At 45.7% G+C, this 21,685-nt stretch overlaps 1 protein-coding gene across 1 annotated transcript in view; it reads left to right on the top strand.

Moving 5' to 3' along the window:
- Window positions 1–333: 333 nt before the first annotated feature.
- The window catches only part of ELOVL5 (ELOVL fatty acid elongase 5), a 121,905-nt gene continuing 100,553 nt past the window's right edge, over window positions 334–21,685 (top strand). Inside the window, 3 exon segments of the mRNA XM_073626672.1 lie at window positions 334–357; window positions 359–583; window positions 20,893–20,959. Of these exon segments, the coding sequence (XP_073482773.1) occupies window positions 334–357; window positions 359–583; window positions 20,893–20,959 (316 nt within the window).

Below are 21,685 nucleotides of genomic sequence, written 5' to 3'. Positions count from 1 at the left end.
AATGGCCTGTTGGTTTGTGGTGCTCAGATGCAGTGTAGTGGATGTGTGTGGACTTGGACGGTAAGATCATTATGTAGTGTGACTTTCTGAGCCCCTTTCATGATAGTCCTGAGGGGGGAGAGGGCAAACAGAGCAGCTGATTGGTGGGGGGGTAACTAGCCTGACCAATCACTGTGTGCCCTGAATATCGTGAGCAGCATTCCCCTCTCCATGGTAACCAGCAGTACTGTGTGTGGGGGACCAGGGCCGGTCCGTGCTGTGACCTGTACGAATAGGTGTATTAGAGGTGAGTTTGGTGACAAGTGACTTCCCAAGGTCGGAGTGATGATGATGATGATGATGATGGTGGTGGCGGTGCCCCTCCCTCCTCTCGTGGTCCCCCACCATCCTGCATCCTCCTCCTCATCAGGCGAGCCTCCTCACGCGTCCCCTGTCCCCGGCTGTGTGTGGCTGGGAGAGGCTGGGCTCCACCCAGGGGCGGGGCTGGCGGGGAACACACTGCCAGGCTGGGCCGGGGAGGAGAAGAGGACGGAGCGGAGCTCACACATCGGACAGGGGAGCTGACATCGGGCCACACATAACGGTACCCGTACTACTCTATGGGGACTGCGGGGTGAGGGGCAAGTTGTAGGAAGTGAGGGGGGATGTCACATGGAGACTATATATGGCCGGCTCAGAGAACTGAGCCTTTTAGGGGTCCTCCCTCCACCCATTTCCTGGGGCACAGCCCTTCTTCCTCTTCAGGGGACACTGACTTCTGGAACATTCTACATGTGTCTGTACACCCCTACTATGACCATACAGTATGACCATACACAGCCATCACCCCACCACTCACACACCCAACTAAACACTTCCATCCAATGGATGCTCACTATGAGATCGCTCACAGTTCCTTGTGCTTTCACCTGATCCATCATGTGCCTGGTGTCATTACTGAGCACATGTGCAGCACCATGGTAACTGCAGAACCAAACCATCAGCCTTCCTTGGCTGTACAGGGCAGGAGGGGTTAGTCAGTGGGGGATTTGGGGTTTGTGCTGCCCCAAGCAAAACTAAAATTCTAAATGTGCCCCACCCCTTCCTGTGTAGGATCCACACCTTCCTCTGCTAACTGTGCTGTGCGGGGTCTCTGGTGACATCCTGAGAGCTCAGGAGTCCATGCTTGGACTTGTAGTTATTCACTAGTTGGGAGGGAGGGGGGTTGTCATGTCCTCAGCTCTAGGGGGTTCATGCTGAGACTTGTAGTCCTTCACATTTAGGAGGGTCCCATCTTGAACCCCTGAGATCTAAGGATTTCGCCCCCCCCTAAATTGAAGGGCTACAAGTCCCAGCATGAACCTGTGAGATTTAAGGATGTGACCCCTTAGATCTCATGGGGGCATGCTAGGACTTGTAGTCCTTCACTAGTTGGGGGGGTGTCACATTCTCAGCTCTGAGGGGCTCATGCTGGGACTTGCAGTCCTTCACTTTTGGGCGGGTCCTATCATGAACCCCTGAGATTTAAGGATGTCACTCCCCCTAAATTAAAGGACTATAAGTCCCAGCATGAACCCCTGAGATCTAAGGATGTGACCCCTTAGATCTCATGGGTGCATGCTGGGACCTGTAGTCCTTTACTAGTTGGGGGGTGTCACATTCTCAGCTCTGAGGGGCTCATGCTGGGAGCTGCAGTCCTTCACTTTTGGGAAGGTCCTATCATGAACCCCTGAGATCTAAGGATGTCACCTCCCCCCAAATTGAAGGACAACAAGTCCCAGTATCAACCCCTTAGATCTAAGGATGTGACTCCCTCCAAAATTGAAGGACTACAAGTTCCAGCATGAGCCCCTGAAATCTAAGGATATGACCCCTTAGATCTCACAGGTGCATGCTGGGACCTGTAATCCTTCACTGGTTGGGGTTACATGTCACATCCTCAGCTCTGAGGTGCTCATGCTGGAACCTGTAGTCCTTTACTAGTTGGGGGGGGGGGGGATGTCACATCCTCAGCTCTGAGGGGTTTGTGCTGAGACCTGTAGTTCTTCACTAGTTGGGGGGATGTCACTTCCTCAGCTCTGAGGGGTTTATACTGAGACCTGTAGTCCTTCACTAGTTGGGGGGCATGTCATGTCCTCAGCTCTGAGTGGTTCATGCTGGGACTTGCAGTTCTTCACTTTTGGGAGGGTCCCAGCATGAACCCCTAAAATCTACGGATGTTACACCCCCCTCCCAAAATTGAAGGACTAGAAGTCCCAGCATGATCCCCCTTAGATCTAAGAATGTGACTCCCTCCAAAACGGAAGGACTACAAGTCTCGTCCCAGCATGAACCCCTGAGATCTAAGGATGTGACCCTTTTGATCTTACAGGTGCATGCTGGGACCTGTAGTCCTTCACTAATTGAGGGGGTGTGACATCCTCAGATCTGAGGGGCTCATGCTAGCACCTGTAGTCCTTCACTTTTGGGGGGTCAAAAAGTGAAGGACTACATGGATGCCTCCTATTTGTATGAATCTCTGCAGTACCCAGCCCCCTTATGACACACACGGTTCCAATCCATCCCTGGCGCCCGGCCTCACATCAGAGTTTTGACAGTTGCTCCCAACTGAGTCCTGGTAGTTTCCCTTCCCTCTGAGCATGTCGTGGCGCCAGAGAAGATGGAGGAGGTGGGTGGAGCTAAAGCACTAGGCACAGTGGAAGAGGGGGGAAGTTAAATCCTCCTCCCCTTGTTTCGCTCTGCATTAGGGCGGGGACGTGACATCACTGGTTGCTTGATGCCAGGCCCTAGCAACCAGTGGGCAGTAGAGCCAGCGATGGAGGTGGAACAAGCTACGGGTCTCAGCCGGCCGGCTGGTATTAATACTGTTAGTAAAGCGGCACTGTCTGCGGCAGCCTTTTCAGGGGCATCAACTTGACAGGCCAATCCTCCCCTGTTCTTTGCAGTCCTCGCTAGTGTCCCTTTTGCTTGGGGGGGGGGGCTATACCGCCCAAGGTAAATGCCTTATTGGCCTTTCTGTAGATACGCCCCTGGGTTTAGTTCCACTATAACTGTTTCACAAAACTGTTTTAGTAAAGCTATGATGAGTGTCACAGTTGCTTGTGATTTTAACCAAACTGTCCAGCTATAAAGTGTTTGATCTGATAACTGATCATATGGGCAGCACCATGGCAACCACAGATCGGAGGCTAAAATAGCAGCTTCCTTGGCTATAAAGAATTGGAGGGGTTAGCTCCACTCTAAGGCCCCTTTCACAAGGGGTGGACTTAGTTTTGGTCAGCAGGGGATCTGTCCACTGATCAGAGCGTGGCGCATGACAGGTCCAAGTTTGCTCTGTTTCTTCCTACTCTGCTTTATGGGTGGCATAAGTAGACAAGCTCTGCTGTTTTTTTTTACACCCAACTACCCTCTGATCCGATCTGCTTAGATGGAGGAGGATGGATCCCCTTCCAGACCAGATTGGAGGTAGGCGGGTGTAAATAGACACAAGTCTATTTACTCCCACTAGGTCCATAGGGGGGAATAGACCATCCAGTCAGATCTGCCTGAAAAACCGATGGGCAGACCTGATTGGACCCTTTGTGTGAAAGGGGGCTTACTGTTTCCCAAACCGGGTATATTCAAGGCATGCTATGAATATCTGTCACAGTTGCTTGTGCTCTCAACCAAACTGTCAAGCCATCAAATGGTTGGTATCATAACTGATCACATGTGCAGCAGCATAGCAACTGCAGATCAAAAATAAAAGATGGCGTCTTCCATTGATGTACAGGATAGGAGGGTTTAAGGTGTTTCCCAGCAAATGTTCTCCTTGGGGGGAGGGGCAGGGGAAGCGCTATGATAGTTTGATTGACCATTACTTTGTCATACAACACTGTACCCAAATAACATTTTTTAAATCTATTTTTATATGGGTTCATACAAGATCTGGTTGGTAGCAAGCACCTGGCATAAAAAGTGCTCTGTACACTCTACACATGTTTACATGCAATGTTTACATGTGTACAGATTTAGTGGCCTTTTGATGCTAGAACGCAGGCGACCTCAATAAAGTGCATGTGCACCTCATTACAGATGATTACATGTGTGCAGCCTAAAATATCCCCTTGACCTCAGGAAGATTTACCCCCCTTCAATACCCTTTTTTTTCCACAAATAGAGCTTTTTGGTGCTACTTGATCACCACTGCGGTTTCTATTTTTTGAGCTATAAACAAAAAACCCGACAATTTTGAAAAAAATATATTTTTTTACTTTCTGCTTTAAAACATTCTGGGGGGGGGGGGGGTTCTCATAGATCTGAGCTCAGCACAAGTTGATAAAGCTGTGTAATTGGGCACATAGAATATTAGACAGCTACAACTATTTTGTGACATGTATGTTGAAACTTCATCCAGAGCTCATTGGTGTGGTATGTTCATGTGACTACTCTAATGACAGCATCGCACCTCTTATGTCTCAGGGCATTGTGTTCAATGATTACACATTCCTCCTCGTGACATTTCATTTGCCTTTACAAGCTTACAGTATACAGTATATGTAGTCTGGTTTAATGCAATATGACTCCATCCAGAGCTCTCAGGCTCATGCTGTAAGCTTTTGTCTGGTTTTCAGTCAAATCTTATAGTGATAAAAGCTACACAGCTGCGTTTCTGATCAATAAAGAAAAAACAGTAAACAAATAAAAATGCAGCGTTTTCTTAAAAAAGATTGAAAATTAAAAAAAAACAACCTGTTTCGCTTGCATCCTGTTATAAAACATATCACATAGAAATGCTGGAATAATAAAAACACTATGCGTTTCCCTCTTTAGAAAACAGATACCATTAAAGTGATCTCATTTTAGTACAGAGGGGGTTAAAACATGGAGTGTAATTGTGCACTAAATACAGAACATCATTAAAGCGGTAGTAAACTCCACTTTTGAACTTGTACCTACAGGTAAGCCAATAATAAGGCTTACCTGTAGGCACAGTGAATATCTCCTAAATGTGCACTGTTTAGGAGATATTCAGATGTGTAGCAGCCGGTGATGTCACCAGCGCATGCACTGCACTCTGAATGGGTGGTTAACTCAAGCGTGCTGTCCATTGAGGGTGCTGTGCCAGTACTATGACTTCAGCATGCACACTGCGCTCTGAATGGGTGGCTAACTCCAGCGTGCTGTCCATTGAGGGTGCTGTGCTACTACTATGACTCCAGCGTGAACACTGCGCTCTGAATGGGTGGCTAACTCCAGCGTGCTGTCCATTTAGGGTGCTGTGCCAGTACTATGACTTCAGCATGCACACTGCACTCTGAATGGGTGGTTAACTCCAGCGTGCTGTCCATTGAGGGTGCTGTGCCACTACTATGACTCCAGCGTGAACACTGCACTCTGAATGGGTGGTTAACTCAAGCGTGCTGTCCATTGAGGGTGCTGTGCCAGTACTATGACTTCAGCGTGCACACTGCACTCTGAATGGGTGGTTAACTCAAGCGTGCTGTCCATTGAGGGTGCTGTGCCAGTACTATGACTTCAGCGTGCACACTGCACTCTGAATGGGTGGCTAACTCCAGCGTGCTGTCCATTGAGGGTGCTGTGCCACTACTATGACTTCAGCGTGCACACTGCGCTCTGAATGGGTGGTTAACTCAAGCGTGCTGTCCATTGAGGGTGCTGTGCCAGTACTATGACTTCAGCGTGCACACTGTGCTCTGAATGGGTGGCTAACTCCAGCGTGCTGTCCATTGAGGGTGCTGTGCCAGTACTATGACTCCAGCGTGCACACTGCACTCTGAATGGGTGGCTAACTCCAAGAAATGAGATATACAGGAGACAATCTTAAGAATGAATTTAAGCCCTTCATGCATTACCTCTTCATTCACAAACACTCCTTCATTGTGAGAAGAGTGTAAACAGATTACAGTGTTTTCATTTGTGATCACTGTGATTGGTGATCACAAGGCACAGAACCAGTCTGATGGGCTCTGTGCATTTTGCCTGCGGTCTACACTTTTTAATAGCAGCTCTTTCATAGCTCAGTAGATTGCTTTAAAAAATGCCTGGATTGTTTCCTAAACGTACATAAAATAACTGGGTACTGACATTTATAGGTAAACTTGATCCAGGGAAAATCCGGTTGCCTCTCGGGGGATTAGGAAGACATTTCTTTCCCCTGCTGTAGCAAATTGGATCATGCTTTGCTGGAGTTTTTTTGCCTTCCTCTGAATCCACTGGGTGAAGGCTTATGTATATGGGATTGTATGATTTTTTTTTTGGTAGAACTAGATGGACTTGTGTCTTTTTTTCAATCTGACTTATGCCCCGTACTCACCATCTGAAAATCGGACGACAGATTGTCCGACTTTTTTCGCTTACTAGTCGCAAGTAGAAATTCAATAGGTTACTAAAGTCACGAAAATTATCGTACGACAGAAAAAAAAAATCGGAAGTAATATCATGTGTTGTAGTGTATTTTTATTGTATTTTCGGATGACAACTGTACTGACTAAAGGAAAATCGTACGATCTGGAATCGTACGAGGAAAATTTTTGCACTTGTCTGATCGAATAATATTGGATGAACTGTCGTGATTGACTCTTGAAAGCTCTGTACTAACGATCCGATTATCGTACGATCACATTGAAATCTGTATTTTTTCGTCCGATTTTCGGATCGTGTGTACTGTCTATAGCTGTGTATTGGCATTGTTCATGCACAAGATGTAAACAGAACATTGTTTTAAAACTGCGCTTCAGAACACTGCATCCAATACTCCGCTGTTTTCAAATGTAGTGCAGTAGTGAAGTGGTTAAAGAAGGTGTCCAGGAAATATGACTAGAAAGGTAAGCAGGGGGTCAGCGTAGTGCGTTATGACACTTTCCCTCCATGCTGATCTTTCTGGGATCCAGCTCTCTGAAAACTGTCACAGAAGTGTGGTGGTCCTGTTAGCTCAGTGCTTGCGGTCCATGTGCTTCCTACATCTAGTCCCTGTTATATGAATGGATTTAGTCTTGGCAAAGGAGCAGAAGCATTGACCTAACACTGTGCTCCTGTGACAGTGGAGGTAAGTGGTAACACATCATCACACTTACCTCCAGCTTTCCTTTTTACCTTCAGAAATTAACTGAGAGCCTAACACTTACCTAGTAAATCTGTTACTGTATGTATCTCTATTGGAGAAGTCCAGCCTCCCAAGCAGGGACAGCCACTGTACCCTTTCCCAGCTCCATCTAAATTGGAAACTGTAAAGTTTGGAGTTGTCTTTAAGCTGCTATACCATTAAACAATGCGTCCAGTAGGATATGTAATCTGTATGGGGTCTAATACGTGTGCACATTGGGGTTGATTTACTAAAACTGGAGAGTGCAAAATCTGATACAGCTCTGCATAGAGACCAATCAGCTTCCAGGTTTTATTGTCAAAGCTTAATTCAACAAGCTGCAGTTGAAAAAGGATTGGCTACCATGCACAGCTGCAACAGATTTTGCACTTACCGGTTTTAGTAAATCAGTCCCATAGTGTCATATGAGATCTCCATCAGAATGCATAGCGAGCAGCCATTCTCTATAAGATGGGTCGTGTGTCATCCCTGCAGGGCATGGATAAACAGGAGTGTAAAGCCTACATTTCTACTGCTCCATGGCTATGGAGGAATGACTGCTCTCCATACAAGTAGTGCTGGTATGGTGTCCTTTCTTCCATTTGTATGGCAATTTTCAGGCAGCCCTCCACCAACCCAACACTTTTCACTAGAACATTAAAGCTGTTGGTGACAGGTGGAATCATTTTTGAATGGTCATTGTGGCTTACATTTCCTAACCATTGCCATGTGTATTGTCAGCGTAACCGTAATTTGCTGCCTGCTTTCTGAAAAGGGTAAGGTTTACTTCCTCTATTTAGTTCAATGAAAGCATTCTTCTTTTTCTTTTCAAATTTTTTTTTCTTCATAGTGTTTCTAGTATTACTGTATAATGCACATTATTATACTGTATATTATTACTGTATAATGCACATTATTATACTGTATATTATTACTGTATAATGCACATTATTATACTGTATATTATTACTGTATAATGCACATTATTATACTGTGTATTATTACTGTATAATGCCCATTCACACCAGAAGCAAAAATTACCGCCAGCTGCTGGTGTGCTCTGTGAAGGTGCCATGCGTTGGTTAGAACACATTGTACTGCTTACATTTTTTAATGTAACTTTATTGAAATGTCACAAAAAGACATTTTCTTCATCTGTATGCTCTGCAGCACATGATAGTGCAGCATAGTACATCACAGCAGGCTGTGTCGTGTAAAAATGCAGCCTGTCCTACTTTTTTTTTTTTTTTTTTTTAATAGGATAGCATGGGACATGGGAACAAACAGAATTGCCTTGTCTATGCGTTCAGACTGTTGAGCAAAGCTTCCTAGTACAGCCCAATGCATATGGTGTGAATGCGTCCCAGGATACCCATCACAGGAAGCTTTGGCAGGTGTTAGGCTGCATTCACACCTACGTGTTTCCTAAACGTGGGAATTGTGCATTTTGCCACGTGTTGGAAACGCACTGCAAATGCGCTGTTAATGGCACGCTGAGCGCGGGTAGCAGATGGGCACTTGTTGCGCTTAGGGCAGCACATGGAAACGTGTGTTCCTGTTATACTCGGGTGTGAACGGGGCCTTAACCACCTCAATACTGGGCACTTTCACCCCCTTCCTGCCCAAGCCATTTTTCAGTTTTCAGCGCTGTTGCACTTTGAATGACAATTGCACGGTCATACAACACTGCACCTTAATGACATTTTTATAATTTTTCCCCACAAATAGAGCTTTCTTTTGGTGGTATTTGATCACCTCTGTGGTTTTTATTTATTGCGCTATAAACAAAAGAAGAGGGACAATTTTGAAAAAACACAATATTTTTTACTTTTTGCTATAATAAATATCCAATTTTTTTTTTTTTTTCCTCAGTTTAGGCCGATATGTATTCTCCTACATATTTTTGGTTAAAAATAATTGCGATAAGCGTATATTGATTGGTTTGCGCAAAAGTTATAGTGTCTACAAAATAGGGGATAGATTTATAGCATTTTAATTTATTTATTTATTTTTTTACTAGTTATGGGGGCGATCTGCGATTTTTATAGTGACTGCGATATTGCAGCGGACACTTTTGACACATTTTTGGGACCATTCACATTTATACAGCGATCCATGCTATAAAAATGCATTGATTACTGTGTAAATGTGACTGGCAGGGAAGGGGTTAACACTAGGGGGCGATCGAGGGGTTAATGTGTGTCCTAGGGAGGTGATTCTAACTGTGGGGGGAGGGGACTCACTAGGGAGGAGACCAATCGGTGTCCCTATGTACAAGGGACACACCATCGGTCTCCTCTCCTCTGACAGGACGTGGATCTTTGTGTTTACATACACAGATCTACGGTCCTACTCTGTTACCCGGCAATCGCGGGTGCCCGGCGGACATCGCGGCCACCAGGCACACGCACCGGGTCCCCAGCGACGCAGCGGACACGTGCGCGCACCCCCGTAGTGGCTCGGGATCACATCATATGATGTCCGCCCAGAACAAGAGTTGCCTCGTCCTGCCGTCATATGACGGTGGGCAGTAGCTTAGTGGTTAAAGCTGAATTATTCCCATAATTGTAACAAGTCTCCTCCATGCAAACTTGCATCTCCTATGGGTTTCCTATGGGACACATTCACATCTATGCTTTTTTCTGCTGCTGTGTTTTTGGAAAGGTCAGGGACTTTTTAAAATGCAAAACAGTGCTTTTTTGGTTCAACAGACCTCAATGGAGAAGCTGCAGAAAAGCGATTTGCGTTTTTTAATCTGCCCAATAACAAATTGGCCAAACCCCCCCCCCCAAAGGCATAAAACAGGGGTCCTCAAACTATGGCCGCGGGCCACATGCGGCCCGCCGAGGACATTTATCCGGCCCGCCCCACCTAGGGCCGGATTCCCGACAGGCCAGGCTCGGGCCGGGGCCAGGTCGGCTCGGCTTGGGCAGGTCCACTCTGCTTCGGCAGGGAGCATATCCGCTCCGCTCAAGCCGCCTCCCCCACCCCAGTCATTGATGGAGGGCTCCGTGTGCTGCGCTGCATGCTGGGAAGTGTAGTTTCCAACACAGTCCCGCGCGGATTAACGTCTTCCTCACGTGGCAGACAGGAGGCTCGGAGGGTGACAGTGAGACAGGAGGCGCGAAGAGTGACAGCGAGAGCGGAGGCTTCAGGCAACAGCCTACTAACAAGTGAGGACCCCTGTCCATCCCTCTGTCCCCCTGTCCATCCCTCTGTCCCCCTGTCCATCCCTCTGTCCCCCTGTCCATCCCTCTGTCCCCCTGTCCACCCCTCTGTCCCCCTGTCCATCCCACAGTCCCCCTGTCCATCCCTCTGTCCCCCTGTCCATCCCACAGTCCCCCTGTCCATCCCTCTGTCCCCCTGTCCATCCCACAGTCCCCCTGTCCATCCCTCTGTCCATCCCACAATCCTCCTGTCCATCCCTCTGTCCCCCTGTCCATCCCACAGCCCCCCTGTCCATCCCACAGTCCCTCTGTCCCCCTGTCCATTCCAGAGTCCCCCTGTCCATCCCAGAGTCCCCCTGTCCATCCCTCTGTCCATCTCACAGTCCCCCTCTCTGTCCCCCTGTCCATCCCACAGTCCCCCTGTCCATCCCTCTGTCCCCCTGTCCATCCCTCTGTCCCCCTGTCCATCCCACAGTCCCCCTGTCCACCCCACAGTCCCCCTCTCTATCCCACAGTCCCCCTCTCTATCCCACAGTCCCCCTCTCTATCCCACAGTCCCCCTCTCTATCCCACAGTCCCCCTCTCCATCCCACAGTCCCCCTCTCCATCCCACAGTCCCCTTCTCCATCCTACTTTCCCCCTGTCCATCCCACTGTCCCCCTCTCCATCTCACTGCCCCCTGTCCATCCCACAGTCCCCCTCTCCATCCCCCTGTCCATCCCACTGTCCCCCCTGTCCATCCCACTGTCCCCCCTGTCCATCCCACTGTCCCCCCTGTCCATCCCACTGTCCCCCTGTCCATCCCACTGTCCCCCTGTCCATCCCACTGTCCCCCTCTCCATCCCACTGTCCCCCTGTCCATCCCACTGTCCCCCTCTCCATCCCACTGTCCCCCTCTCCATCCCACTGTCCCCCTGTCCATCCCACTGTCCTTCTGACCACTCTGCAGTCCCCCCTCCACCCCACTGCCCCCCCCCCCCTGTGCATCCCGCTAGTGTGGGGTTCTTTGGGGTGCTGTGGTTAGGGTGGTCCACTTTGGGGTGCCTTAGATATGATGGACTGATTTGGAGTGTTGAGATAGAATGAGCCACAAGCTGGTCTAGGTAGGAGGAGGGCGGGACTTTTATCACAACGCGTCCGAACTATAGTCCGGCCCTCTAACAGTCTGACCGATAGTGAACTGGCCCCCTGTTTAAAAAGTTTGAGGACCCCTGGCATAAAAGATGTAAAACGCATTAAAAAACATGTAAAAAGCGTGTGCAAAAATGCAAAAGCACTGCAGAACGGATCAAATCAAACTGCATGGGTGTGAACTAAGCCTGAAAGCAGTATTAAACCCCAAAACAAACATTTATTATTTTTCAGAATACAGGGGGTCCCCTAGTTACAAACATCCGACTTACAAACAACTCCTACTTACAAACGGAGGGAAACAACAGGAAGTGAGAGGAAATCGACCCCTAGGAAGGGAAATTCACTCCTGTAAGAGCTATTATGGGGAAAAAGGTACCTCCACTGATGCTTTATCACCAAAGCTTTATTCCACAACAACCCAAAATTTTCAAAATCCAATTGTCATTGGGACAGAAAGTGAGGTGAAATCTTCTGAACAGGGGCACACACAGCAAAACAAATGTTACAGGGGTGTTAACCCTTCCCTATGCTATCCAAAAAGCTCAAAAATAGTTTTTTTGGCTGGAGCTACACTTAAAAAATTTACCCGTTCCGACTTACAAACAGATTCAACTTAAGAACAAACCTACAGTCCCTAACTTGTTTGTAACCCGGGGACCCCCTGTACCAATTTTAAGATGTGATGGCTGCATTCATTTTTTTTTTTAGGCTTTTTTGTGTTATTTTCACCTGGTGATCCAGCCAGTAAGTCTGTTGTTTTTCAAAAGAACAAGCTCTCCTGCAAATGTTGCAGTCAGTGTTGAGACAAACCATTTACCACTGATGGGTGCTTACAATGATCAGCTTTTATGTAAAACCTTTATACCAAAAGGAAAAAAACTGTTTGCTATAACTGCTTGTTTAACTGCATTGTGAGCTGGAGTTTGGCTTTAGTTTGTTAGTGTATCTAAATCACTCCCCTCCCCCCAGACTGACAATGCTGCTGTCCAAATGTGCCCTCTGTGCTCCTTCATCCAGAGTGGAGGCACTCTAATACAGGAGGTGTGTTACTGGCTATATCACTGTGTGAAAACGGAAAGAAAAAAAACATAAAAAAAAGAAAACGGATGCAGCCATCACATCTAATGATTGGTAATCTGCAATATATTACATTTTTGGCTTTGGGTTTAACCACTTGTCAACCGCACTATAGTCGGATGATACCTACAGTGCGGTCGTCCAGTTCTGGGAGGGCGTCATAGGACTTCCTCCCGTGATCGTGCCCACTGCGGCGTGCTCTGTGATCTCTGTGTCTCTAGGACACAGCTGATCACAGATCGGAGTAAAGGGCCAATCACAGCGCCCATTTACCATGTGATCAGCTGTGTCCAATCACAGCCGATCATGATGTAAACACAAGCTGGTTATTGGCATTCCTTTCCTCACGCTGACAGCATGAGGAGAGTCGATAACCAGCTTGTTTGAGAAGGGCATCGATACTGATATTCAGGGCATCGATGATCAGTGTCCTGATTATCAGTGCAGTCCCACCAGTGCTGCCTATCATTGCCCACCAGTGCTGCCAATCTGTGCTTCCTCATCAGTGTCCATCAGTGCACATCAGTGAAAGAGAAAAATTACCTGTTTGCAAAATGTTATAACAATGAAAAACTTTTATTTTTTTTCAAAATTTTCGATCTTTTTTTCATTAATTTAGCAAAAAAATTTAAAAAAACCATGGTGATTAAATCAGTTGCGTGGGCGTGCCATTAGGAACGAATAACATCTCCACACATCTGCTAAATAACAGCGCATTTTGTCTACGGGTGTGGGACTGTATATGATTTACACGCATTCCCGCACCCACATATATGTGAACCTAGCTTAACAATTTATAGGTAGCAAACAGTTTTTGTTCCTTTTGGGATAAAGGTTTTACATGAGTAAATTAAAGATGATTTGTATTGTAACTGTACTGTCTGCCCTCATGTTGTAAAGTGATGCGCAAACTGTTGGCACTATATAAATCCTGTTTAAAAATAATAATCATTATAAGCTCCCCTGTCAGTGGTAATGGTTTGTCTCATGCCTCTAACTGCTATATCTACAGGAGAGCTTATTCTGTTGGAAAACAACAGACTTACTGGGTAAAATAAGGGAAGCAAAGTCTAAAAAAGAAAACTAAAGCAGAGGACTGGTAAGCTGCACTATAACAAATGTTTGCTTTTGAGTTTGAGACTCCTTTCACACTTGTGCGACTTGGTATCCAACATGTTAGACTCCAATTCACATGACATGTGAAATTCAATGTATTTCTATGAGTGCCGTTCCTACTGACACTACAGAAGTCGCCGTGACTTCAGAAACGATTCCTGCACTACTTTGGTCTGACTTGTGATGCTACTTTGATCCAGAGAATGTAAAGTCAGATCAAAGCTGCACTGTAAAGTCGCAATGCAAGTTGCATGACTTTGTTGTCCCACAAGTGTGAAAAGAACTTAATACTGCTTTAATGGTACTTTTACACTTTGCACATTCGTTGTCTATGTCTTCCCCATACGATGTTATAGAACTATATTTAAAGCTGAACTCTTAGCAAACAGGTAGAGGTTTAAATGCAGCCAGGGTTAAGGTTTGTCTTTTATAACTTTCTAAGAGACTTCTATATTATAGAAAATGTCTTCATTGGAGACCAGAGTGTATTGAGGGACAAATCTGAACCCTTGGCTGGCATTCTAAAACTTTAGCCGTTTGCCTTGCTGGACAGTGAGACAGTGACAGTGGTGTGTGAATCTGAAGATTGGCTGAACAGAACGGCAAATCCTTTTTGAAGACAAGCAGCTCACATATACTGAACGTATTCAGCAGTGTATTTAGCACAAGAGCAACTAGAAGAATTTTGGCAAATAAGTCCATTTGTATATGTTGTTAGTAATGATCAGGCAACTAATATTGACTTAAGCTTTGGATAACAGATTATCTGTTTTTGACTCGATACAGAGAAAGTATTGAATATTTTAAACATTATGACCTAAAATGTCCTCAATATAACTTTCTGTTGGGCTGGTAGATAATAAGTAGCAAATGTAAACCATTTGCCGACAATCAGTGAGGTCTTCTGAATCATTGTGATGAAGTGGGTAAGTGCTCTCCCTTTGATTCCAGCTCTGAAAGCACTCTTTGAACTGCTCCCTTTCCAGCTCATGTCACAGGAGAGTCATTTACACAGAAGGCTATGCTGGAGCTGGTATTGACTTAATCAGCTTGACAAAGGAAATCTGTTCTACAGGATTTCAATTAAAGCCCAACAGCGGGCAAAAAAAAAAAAAAAACGTTTTTCCTTGCAGTGTGGCTGTGCCCACACTGCAAGGGTTAAGTGCTCCTTTTGTCTAGAGCAGGGGTCTCCAAACTTTCTGAACAAAGGGCCAGTTTACTCTCCTTGAGGTTTTAGGTGGGCCAGCCTGTGGCCAGTGGGATTAGAAAATGCACTGAGAATAAACAGTGCTCTATTATTTGTTTTAGTGGAGGGAATAGTGCCCTGTTGTTAGCATCAGAGGGAGGAACGGTGCCCCATGGTTGGTATTCAAGGTACAATGGTGCCCCTTCATCGGTGTCATTGAATAGCATGGTGCCCCAAGGGCCAGATAAAGGCAAACAAAGGGCCACAGTGTGGAGACCACTGGTCTAGAGGGCAGAAAGTTGGAGAAAGCCTTATACTCACTTGATCCTCTGCTCCACTGGCAAACGGCGCTCCCCACAATCCAGTGGTGGACTGTTCCTGGAATCCTCACATCCATAGCAGGTCTATGGAGCCTGCTGTGGGCTTAATGACGTCAGGACCCCAGACTGCTAGAGCGGGGGGGGGGGGGTTGTGCAGGAGCCACAGGGACCGATCTTCTGTGGGGAGGATCAGGTAAGTATATCTTGCCTTCAGCTCTCCCCTAGACAAAAACTGGCCCTTAAACCTTACAGTGCAGGCACAGCCCCACTGCAAGGGTAACTTTTATTTTTGCCCAGAGTTTAGCTTTAAGAAAATCACAGTGTACAGGAAATGCTTGTGTGATCCTTAGGGCTTGTTCACATTTGCGGCAGCCCTTGCTGCCACTCTGAAAAGGAATCGGCAGTGGACTGCTTTTCAGAAGGCAGTTGACAGGCAGCTGGGGGAGGATATGTTGCTTTCTCAGCACCTGTTTTAACCATGAAAGGCCTGCACCACCACCCTGCATGCAGTTGCTGCATAGCCCCATTCAATCGAATGGGTCATGTTCGGCTGCAGTACCGCCCATTAAGTAAATTTCTTTCATTGCTTTCACTGCCTATGACATGATGTATGAATGGTGGACAGTCTTAAGAGTAATAGAATGTTCTCCCCCATTTACAGATTGTGTTACATGCAGTGAAAGCAATGAAAAGTTTTTTGAGCGGATGAGAAGGGAGGGGGTACCTGTTAGAAACTTTTTCTGTAAAATTTTGCCCAGGGACCTAAGACCCCTTTCACCCTGAGATGCTTTTCAGGCGCTTTCACGCTAAAAGAAAACGCCTGAAAAGCTTACGAAAACCTATTTCCATTAAAATCAATGAATGCTTTCACACTGGAGCAGTGTGCTGGCAGGGTGGTGAAAAAAACGGCCCTCTCCATTGAAATGAATGGAAAGCTATTGAAAAGCGCCTGAAAAGCTCTTACAAAGCGCTCAGTGTTTTACTGGCAGTTTACAAGCGCCTCAGTGTGAAAGGGGTCTACAGATATTAGGCCCCTGCACACCAGACACTCAGAGCCAGGAAGAGGACCAGCAGCCCCGCAGTGAAGATTTCTCCAGGATCCAGCTGTCTGCAGGCCTGCAGCACAACACTAAAGCTGTAGGGTGTAAAATCATTTTTAGCTAAACTTCAGCTTTAACCACTTGCAGACCGCCACATGTACATATACGTTGGCAGAATGGCGCGGCTGCGCAAATGGGCGTACCTGTACGTCCCTTTGAATTTGCCGCCATGGAGCGTGACCCTGCTGTAAGCTCCGTGAGTAGGGTCGCGGGTCCTGCGGACTTGATGTCTGCGGGGATACCTGCTATCATCTCACGGAGCTGAAGAACGGGGAGATGCTAATGCAAACAAGCATCTCCCTGTTCTGCCTAGTGACACTGTCACTGATCATAGCTCCCTGTAATCGGGGACGGTGATCAGTTAGAATCACTCCCTAGGACACACTTAACCCCTTCCCAGTCAGCTAGTGGTTAACCCCTTCACTGCCAGTGTCATTTTTACAGTAATCAGTGAAATTTTATAGCACTGATCACTGTAAAAATGACAATGGTCCCAAAAATGTGTCAAAATTGTCTGATGTGTCCGCCATAATGTCGCAGTCACAATAAAAATCGCAGATCACCGCCATTACTAGTAAAAAAAAAAATTATTAATAAAAATGCCATGAAACTAACCCCTATTTTGTAGACGCTATAGCTTTTGCGCAAACCAATCAATAAACACTTATTGCAATTTTTTTTTACCAAAAATATGTAGAAGAATACGTATCGGCCTAAACTGAGGAAAAAAAATGTTTTTTTTATAGATTTTTTGGGGATATTTATTACAGCAAAAAGTAAAAAATAATACGTTTTTTTTTTTTTTTTCAAAATTGTCGCTCTATTTTTGTTTATAGCGCAAAAAATAAAAACCGCAGAGCTGATCAAATACCACCAAAAGAAAGCTCTATTTGTGGGAAAAAAAGGACATCAATTTTGTTTGGGAGCCACGTCGCAAGACCGTGCAATTGTCAGTTAAAGCGACGCAGTGCCGAACCGCAAAAAGTGCTCTGGTCTTTGGCCAGCAAAATGGTCCGGGGCTTAAGTGGTTAAAGCCATACAGCTTGGTCAGCCAGATCTTTATGCATTATGCAATGTAGTTAACCCTGCTTTGTATACAGCACTGCTACTCCTCTCCTTACTGTACAGGGTATTATAGGATACTGATATAAAGGCTCACTGAGGTACTATTTAAAAATAGTACCTATGATGGGCACCCCCCCACAAACGTTGTGTCCACCAGATACAGAAGATTGCGGATCCCGGTACTCAGGCCCAGTGATCACAATGTTAACAAAGCTGTTATGAATAAATTCATTCATAACTGCTGTATTTCCTATGCTGTGATTGGCCCACAGCTATCACATGATACCTGGGCCAATCACAGTACCTTGCACCATGTGATTAGCTGTAGCTAGTGATCACTGCTGTCATGAATGTAACCCAATTATGACAGTTGAAAAGTTTGCTGTTACAATGATCTTCATTGTAACAGCAAAGTGTAAACAAAATCCCAATAACCCCCTCCCCCAGAGTAGTACAGTGTTACCATGGTGACACTAAACTACTTCGATGAAAGGATGTAAAAAATATGTATAAAATATTAAATTAAAATGTTTTTGTTTTTTTTTATTATTTTTTAAGCGCCTGACTAGTCAGTACCCCGGATCACCACCACACCAGTCATATGATGACACTATACTGCACTGGTGACAGTATGTAAAAATAAAATTTAAAAAATGATACTTTTTTTTTTATCCAATTTCTTTATTTTCAAAAAAATTGTAAAAAAAACGGACATCTTCAAAAAACTTGTCATGCCTTACTAAATACCTCAGATTGTCTACTTTCCAAAAAAAAAGGTTGTTTGTGGGTATTTGTACTGTTCTGGCATTTTAAGGGCCTCAAGAAATTAGATAAGCCATCAGCACATCAGAATTGATCAATTTTTAAATATATACTATAGTTTGTAGAGACGATAACTTTCATACAGACTAAATAATATACACTTATTGGGATTTATTTTTTTTACCAAAGACCTGTAGCAGAATACATTTTGGCCTAAATTTATGAAGAAATTTTTTTTTATTATTTATATTGCAAAAAAAGTAAAAACCCAGTGGTGATCAAATACCACCAAAAGAAAGCTCTGTTTGTGTGAAAAAATGATATAGATTACATTTGGGTATAGTGTTGCATGACTGAGCAATTGCCAGTTAAAGGAGCACAATGCTGAATAGCATAAAATGGCCTGGTCAAGAAGGGGGTGAAATCTTCTGGAGCTGATTTAGTTAACCACTTCAATACCAGGCACTTAGACACCTTCCCGCCCAAGCCAATTTTCAGCTTTCAGCGCTGTCGCAATTTGAATGACAATTGCGCGGTCATGCTACACTGTACTCAAACTATTTTTTTATCATTTTGTTCCCACAAATAGAGCTTTCTTTTGGTGGTATTTGATCACCTCTGCGGTTTTTATTTTTTGCGCAACAAATAAAAAAAGAAAATTTTGAAAAAAAACAAGTTTTTCTTTGTTTCTGTTAAAAATTTTTGTAAATAAGTACGTTTTCTTCTTCAATGACGGGCACTGATATGGCTGCAATGATGAGCACTGTTACGGCGGCACTGATGGGCACCGATGAGGTGGCACGGACAGGCACTGATGATGGGCACTGATAGGCGGCACTGATGGGCACTGATAGGTGGCACTGATAGGTGGCACTGGTATGCGGCACCGATGGGCACTCATAGGTGGCACCAATGGGCACTCATAGGTGGCACCAATGGGCACTCATAGGTGGCACTGATGTGCAATCGTAGGTGGCATTGATGGGTACTTATGGGTGGCACTGATGGGTACTTATAGGTGGCACTGATGGACACTGATGTGTGGCACTGATGACACTGATTGGTGGCACTGATGCCCCTAAGGGTGGCATTGCTGGGCATCACTGCAATGTAATAGTGCCAATCAGTGCCCATTTGTGGGCACTGATTGGCACAGATTGGGCACATGTGGATGGCCATAGGGTACATACCTGGCAATCCACATGTTGCCCCCTTCCCTGGTGGTCCTAGTGGCGATCCCTGGTGGTCCAGTGTGGTCATCTGAGGGGGGGCTGCGCTGATAAACAATCAGCGAAGACCCCCCCTGCCAGAAGAGCCGCCAATCGGCTCTCCTCTACTCGCGTCTGTCAGACGCGAGTGAGGAAAAGCCGATCAACGGCTCTTCCTATTGACATCGTGATCAGCCGTAATTGGACACGGCTGATCACATGGTAAAAAGCTGACAGACCACTCCACACCGATCGCCGCGATCCACGGGCGTGCGGCGGCATGTTATCCTGCTGGACGTCATATGACGCCCAGTCAGGATAACGGAACCACCGCCCGGCCGTCAATCTGCTATAGGCCGGGCGGAAAGTGGTTAAAAGAGAAGTATGCCTTTGCCTAGGTGGATGAAGCATTGGTCCCCCACCGGCTCTAAGACTGAAAACCGAGCGATCACTGCTGATCGCTCGGTTCTCACTGGTTCCCTAGCAGAGAGCTGCTGATTATCAGTCAGCAGCTCGAAGACGTCGCTGGAAGAGGGAGAAGAGCCGGAGAGGGGAGAAGAAGTCAGAAGAGACCCTGGAGCTGCCTAATAAATTACTTTAAAAACCTGTGAACTGTGTTCTATTTTTGACAGTTTTTTTTTAGGTGAATGGGTAGGGGTACAATGTACCCCATACTCATTCACATAAGGCGGGGGGCTGGGATCTGGGAGCTCCCTTGTTGAAGGAGGCTTCCAGATTCCGATAAACTCCCAGCCCGCAAACCCAAACAACCAATGGCCAGGGTTGTCGGGAAGAGGCCCTTGTCCTCATCAACATGGGGACAAGGTGCGTTGGGGTGGGTGTGGGGGGGCGCAGGGCTCCCCTGCCCCAAAGCACTCACCCCTCCATGTTGAGGGCATGTGGCCTAATACTGTTCAGGAGGGGGGGGGGGCGCTCACTCGTCCCCACCCCCTTTCCTGACCTGCCTCGGATAAGGGTCCGGTACGGATTGTGGGGGGGGCCCCCACACAGTTTTTTTGGCATGGGGGTTCCCCTTAAAATCCATGCCAGACCGAAGGGCCTGGAATGCTCTTGGAGGGGGAATCCATGCCTTTTTGTTTTTTACATTGTGCGTGGAGTTCCCCCTAAAGATTCATACCAGACAGTGCCTGGTATTGGGGATCAAAGTCAGATCCCTGTTTACTGAAGTCGGACGCATGTCGGACTTCAAATCACAGGGCAAAGTCAGATCCACAGTCGTACGACTGTCTTGTCAAAATCGCGGTCACAAAATTGCGTGGCTTTCAAGTCTCACAATTGTGAAAGGGGCCTTAATGAATACATAACTAGGTGTAATGGGAGTATTTTATATCGGTCTACACTTCTGCTTACAGTAGACTCCTAGTTTTGTAAGGTTGTGCCATCGATTTCACAAGCTACTAAAGTGTACACTGGTATTAGCAAAGGTTTCAACTGACTTCATGTGTGAGCTGTCTTCCTCCAGCTATGCTTGTGTGAACAGAATTGCTTAAAACAGCATTTGTTTGATAGCGTGGTGTTCTCGATACATCATTTATTGATAAATACCCCCAATTTAGTAAATAAATTGATGAAATCAGCTATTCAAGTATATCTTTATCTTCGAAGTTGAGTCTGCAGGTATATTCATTTATTTGCGCTGATTTCAACATTTCTTTTTTTCTTTTAATTTTTAGATTGCAATCATGGAGACCTTGGACAAAGCTGTAAATGGATATATAGATAATTTACTGGGACCAAGAGGTGAGAAGTGTACAGTATTTAAATATTTCATGTGTAATCACATTAGATGTGTGTTTTCCACTAAAGCTTTACAGATTAGCTGAAACCAAGAACAAGAATGTCATTAATTCAGCTTACCACTCCTTAGATGTGGTGTGCTTAGGTGCTGCAGTAATTTAGATAGAGCCCATCTCATCTCCTACCTGGAGGACATCCAGCGCTTTCCTCTCCAGCCTTACTGTTCCTGACCCACCCCTTATATGGATTGTATCTCAGTTCTGCCAATCATGGAGGTTCAGCATAGAGATTCACAGATACCCAGTGATGACATCACATGGTGAAAATTAAGGTATTTAATGAAAACAGGGTTTATTAAAAATGCTGTTAGCTTGTTGAGGGGGAACAGGGAATGCAAAATATGAGCAAATTAAACTTCAGCTGTAAGTCTGGGTAATTGTAGTTATCTTTGCAGCTCCCAAATAAATATTGCTGCTCCGTGAACTACTTATTGCCACCTTCTCTTACTGCTTGCACTACTGCTTCCTGTCAAAACTGTCAGTCCCAGTGAAGGCAGTGGGGTTGACTTAATAAAGACTAATAGACTGTTTACTTTGCAAGGGTAAGATAAAAGACTGAATATCTAAAATTGGCAAAAAATAGCAGATAAATAAATGAATCAAGCTGCAACCATTAAAAATAGTGTTCTGACACCATATGAGAAGTGATAAAGAAAAACAACAGTGCGCT

Source organism: Aquarana catesbeiana, linkage group LG04, assembly GCF_042186555.1.
Source record: "Aquarana catesbeiana isolate 2022-GZ linkage group LG04, ASM4218655v1, whole genome shotgun sequence".
Taxonomy (NCBI): Eukaryota; Metazoa; Chordata; class Amphibia; order Anura; family Ranidae; genus Aquarana; species Aquarana catesbeiana.
Note: the sequence above shows the minus strand (reverse complement) of the source record. Positions and strands in the feature narration are given on the sequence as shown.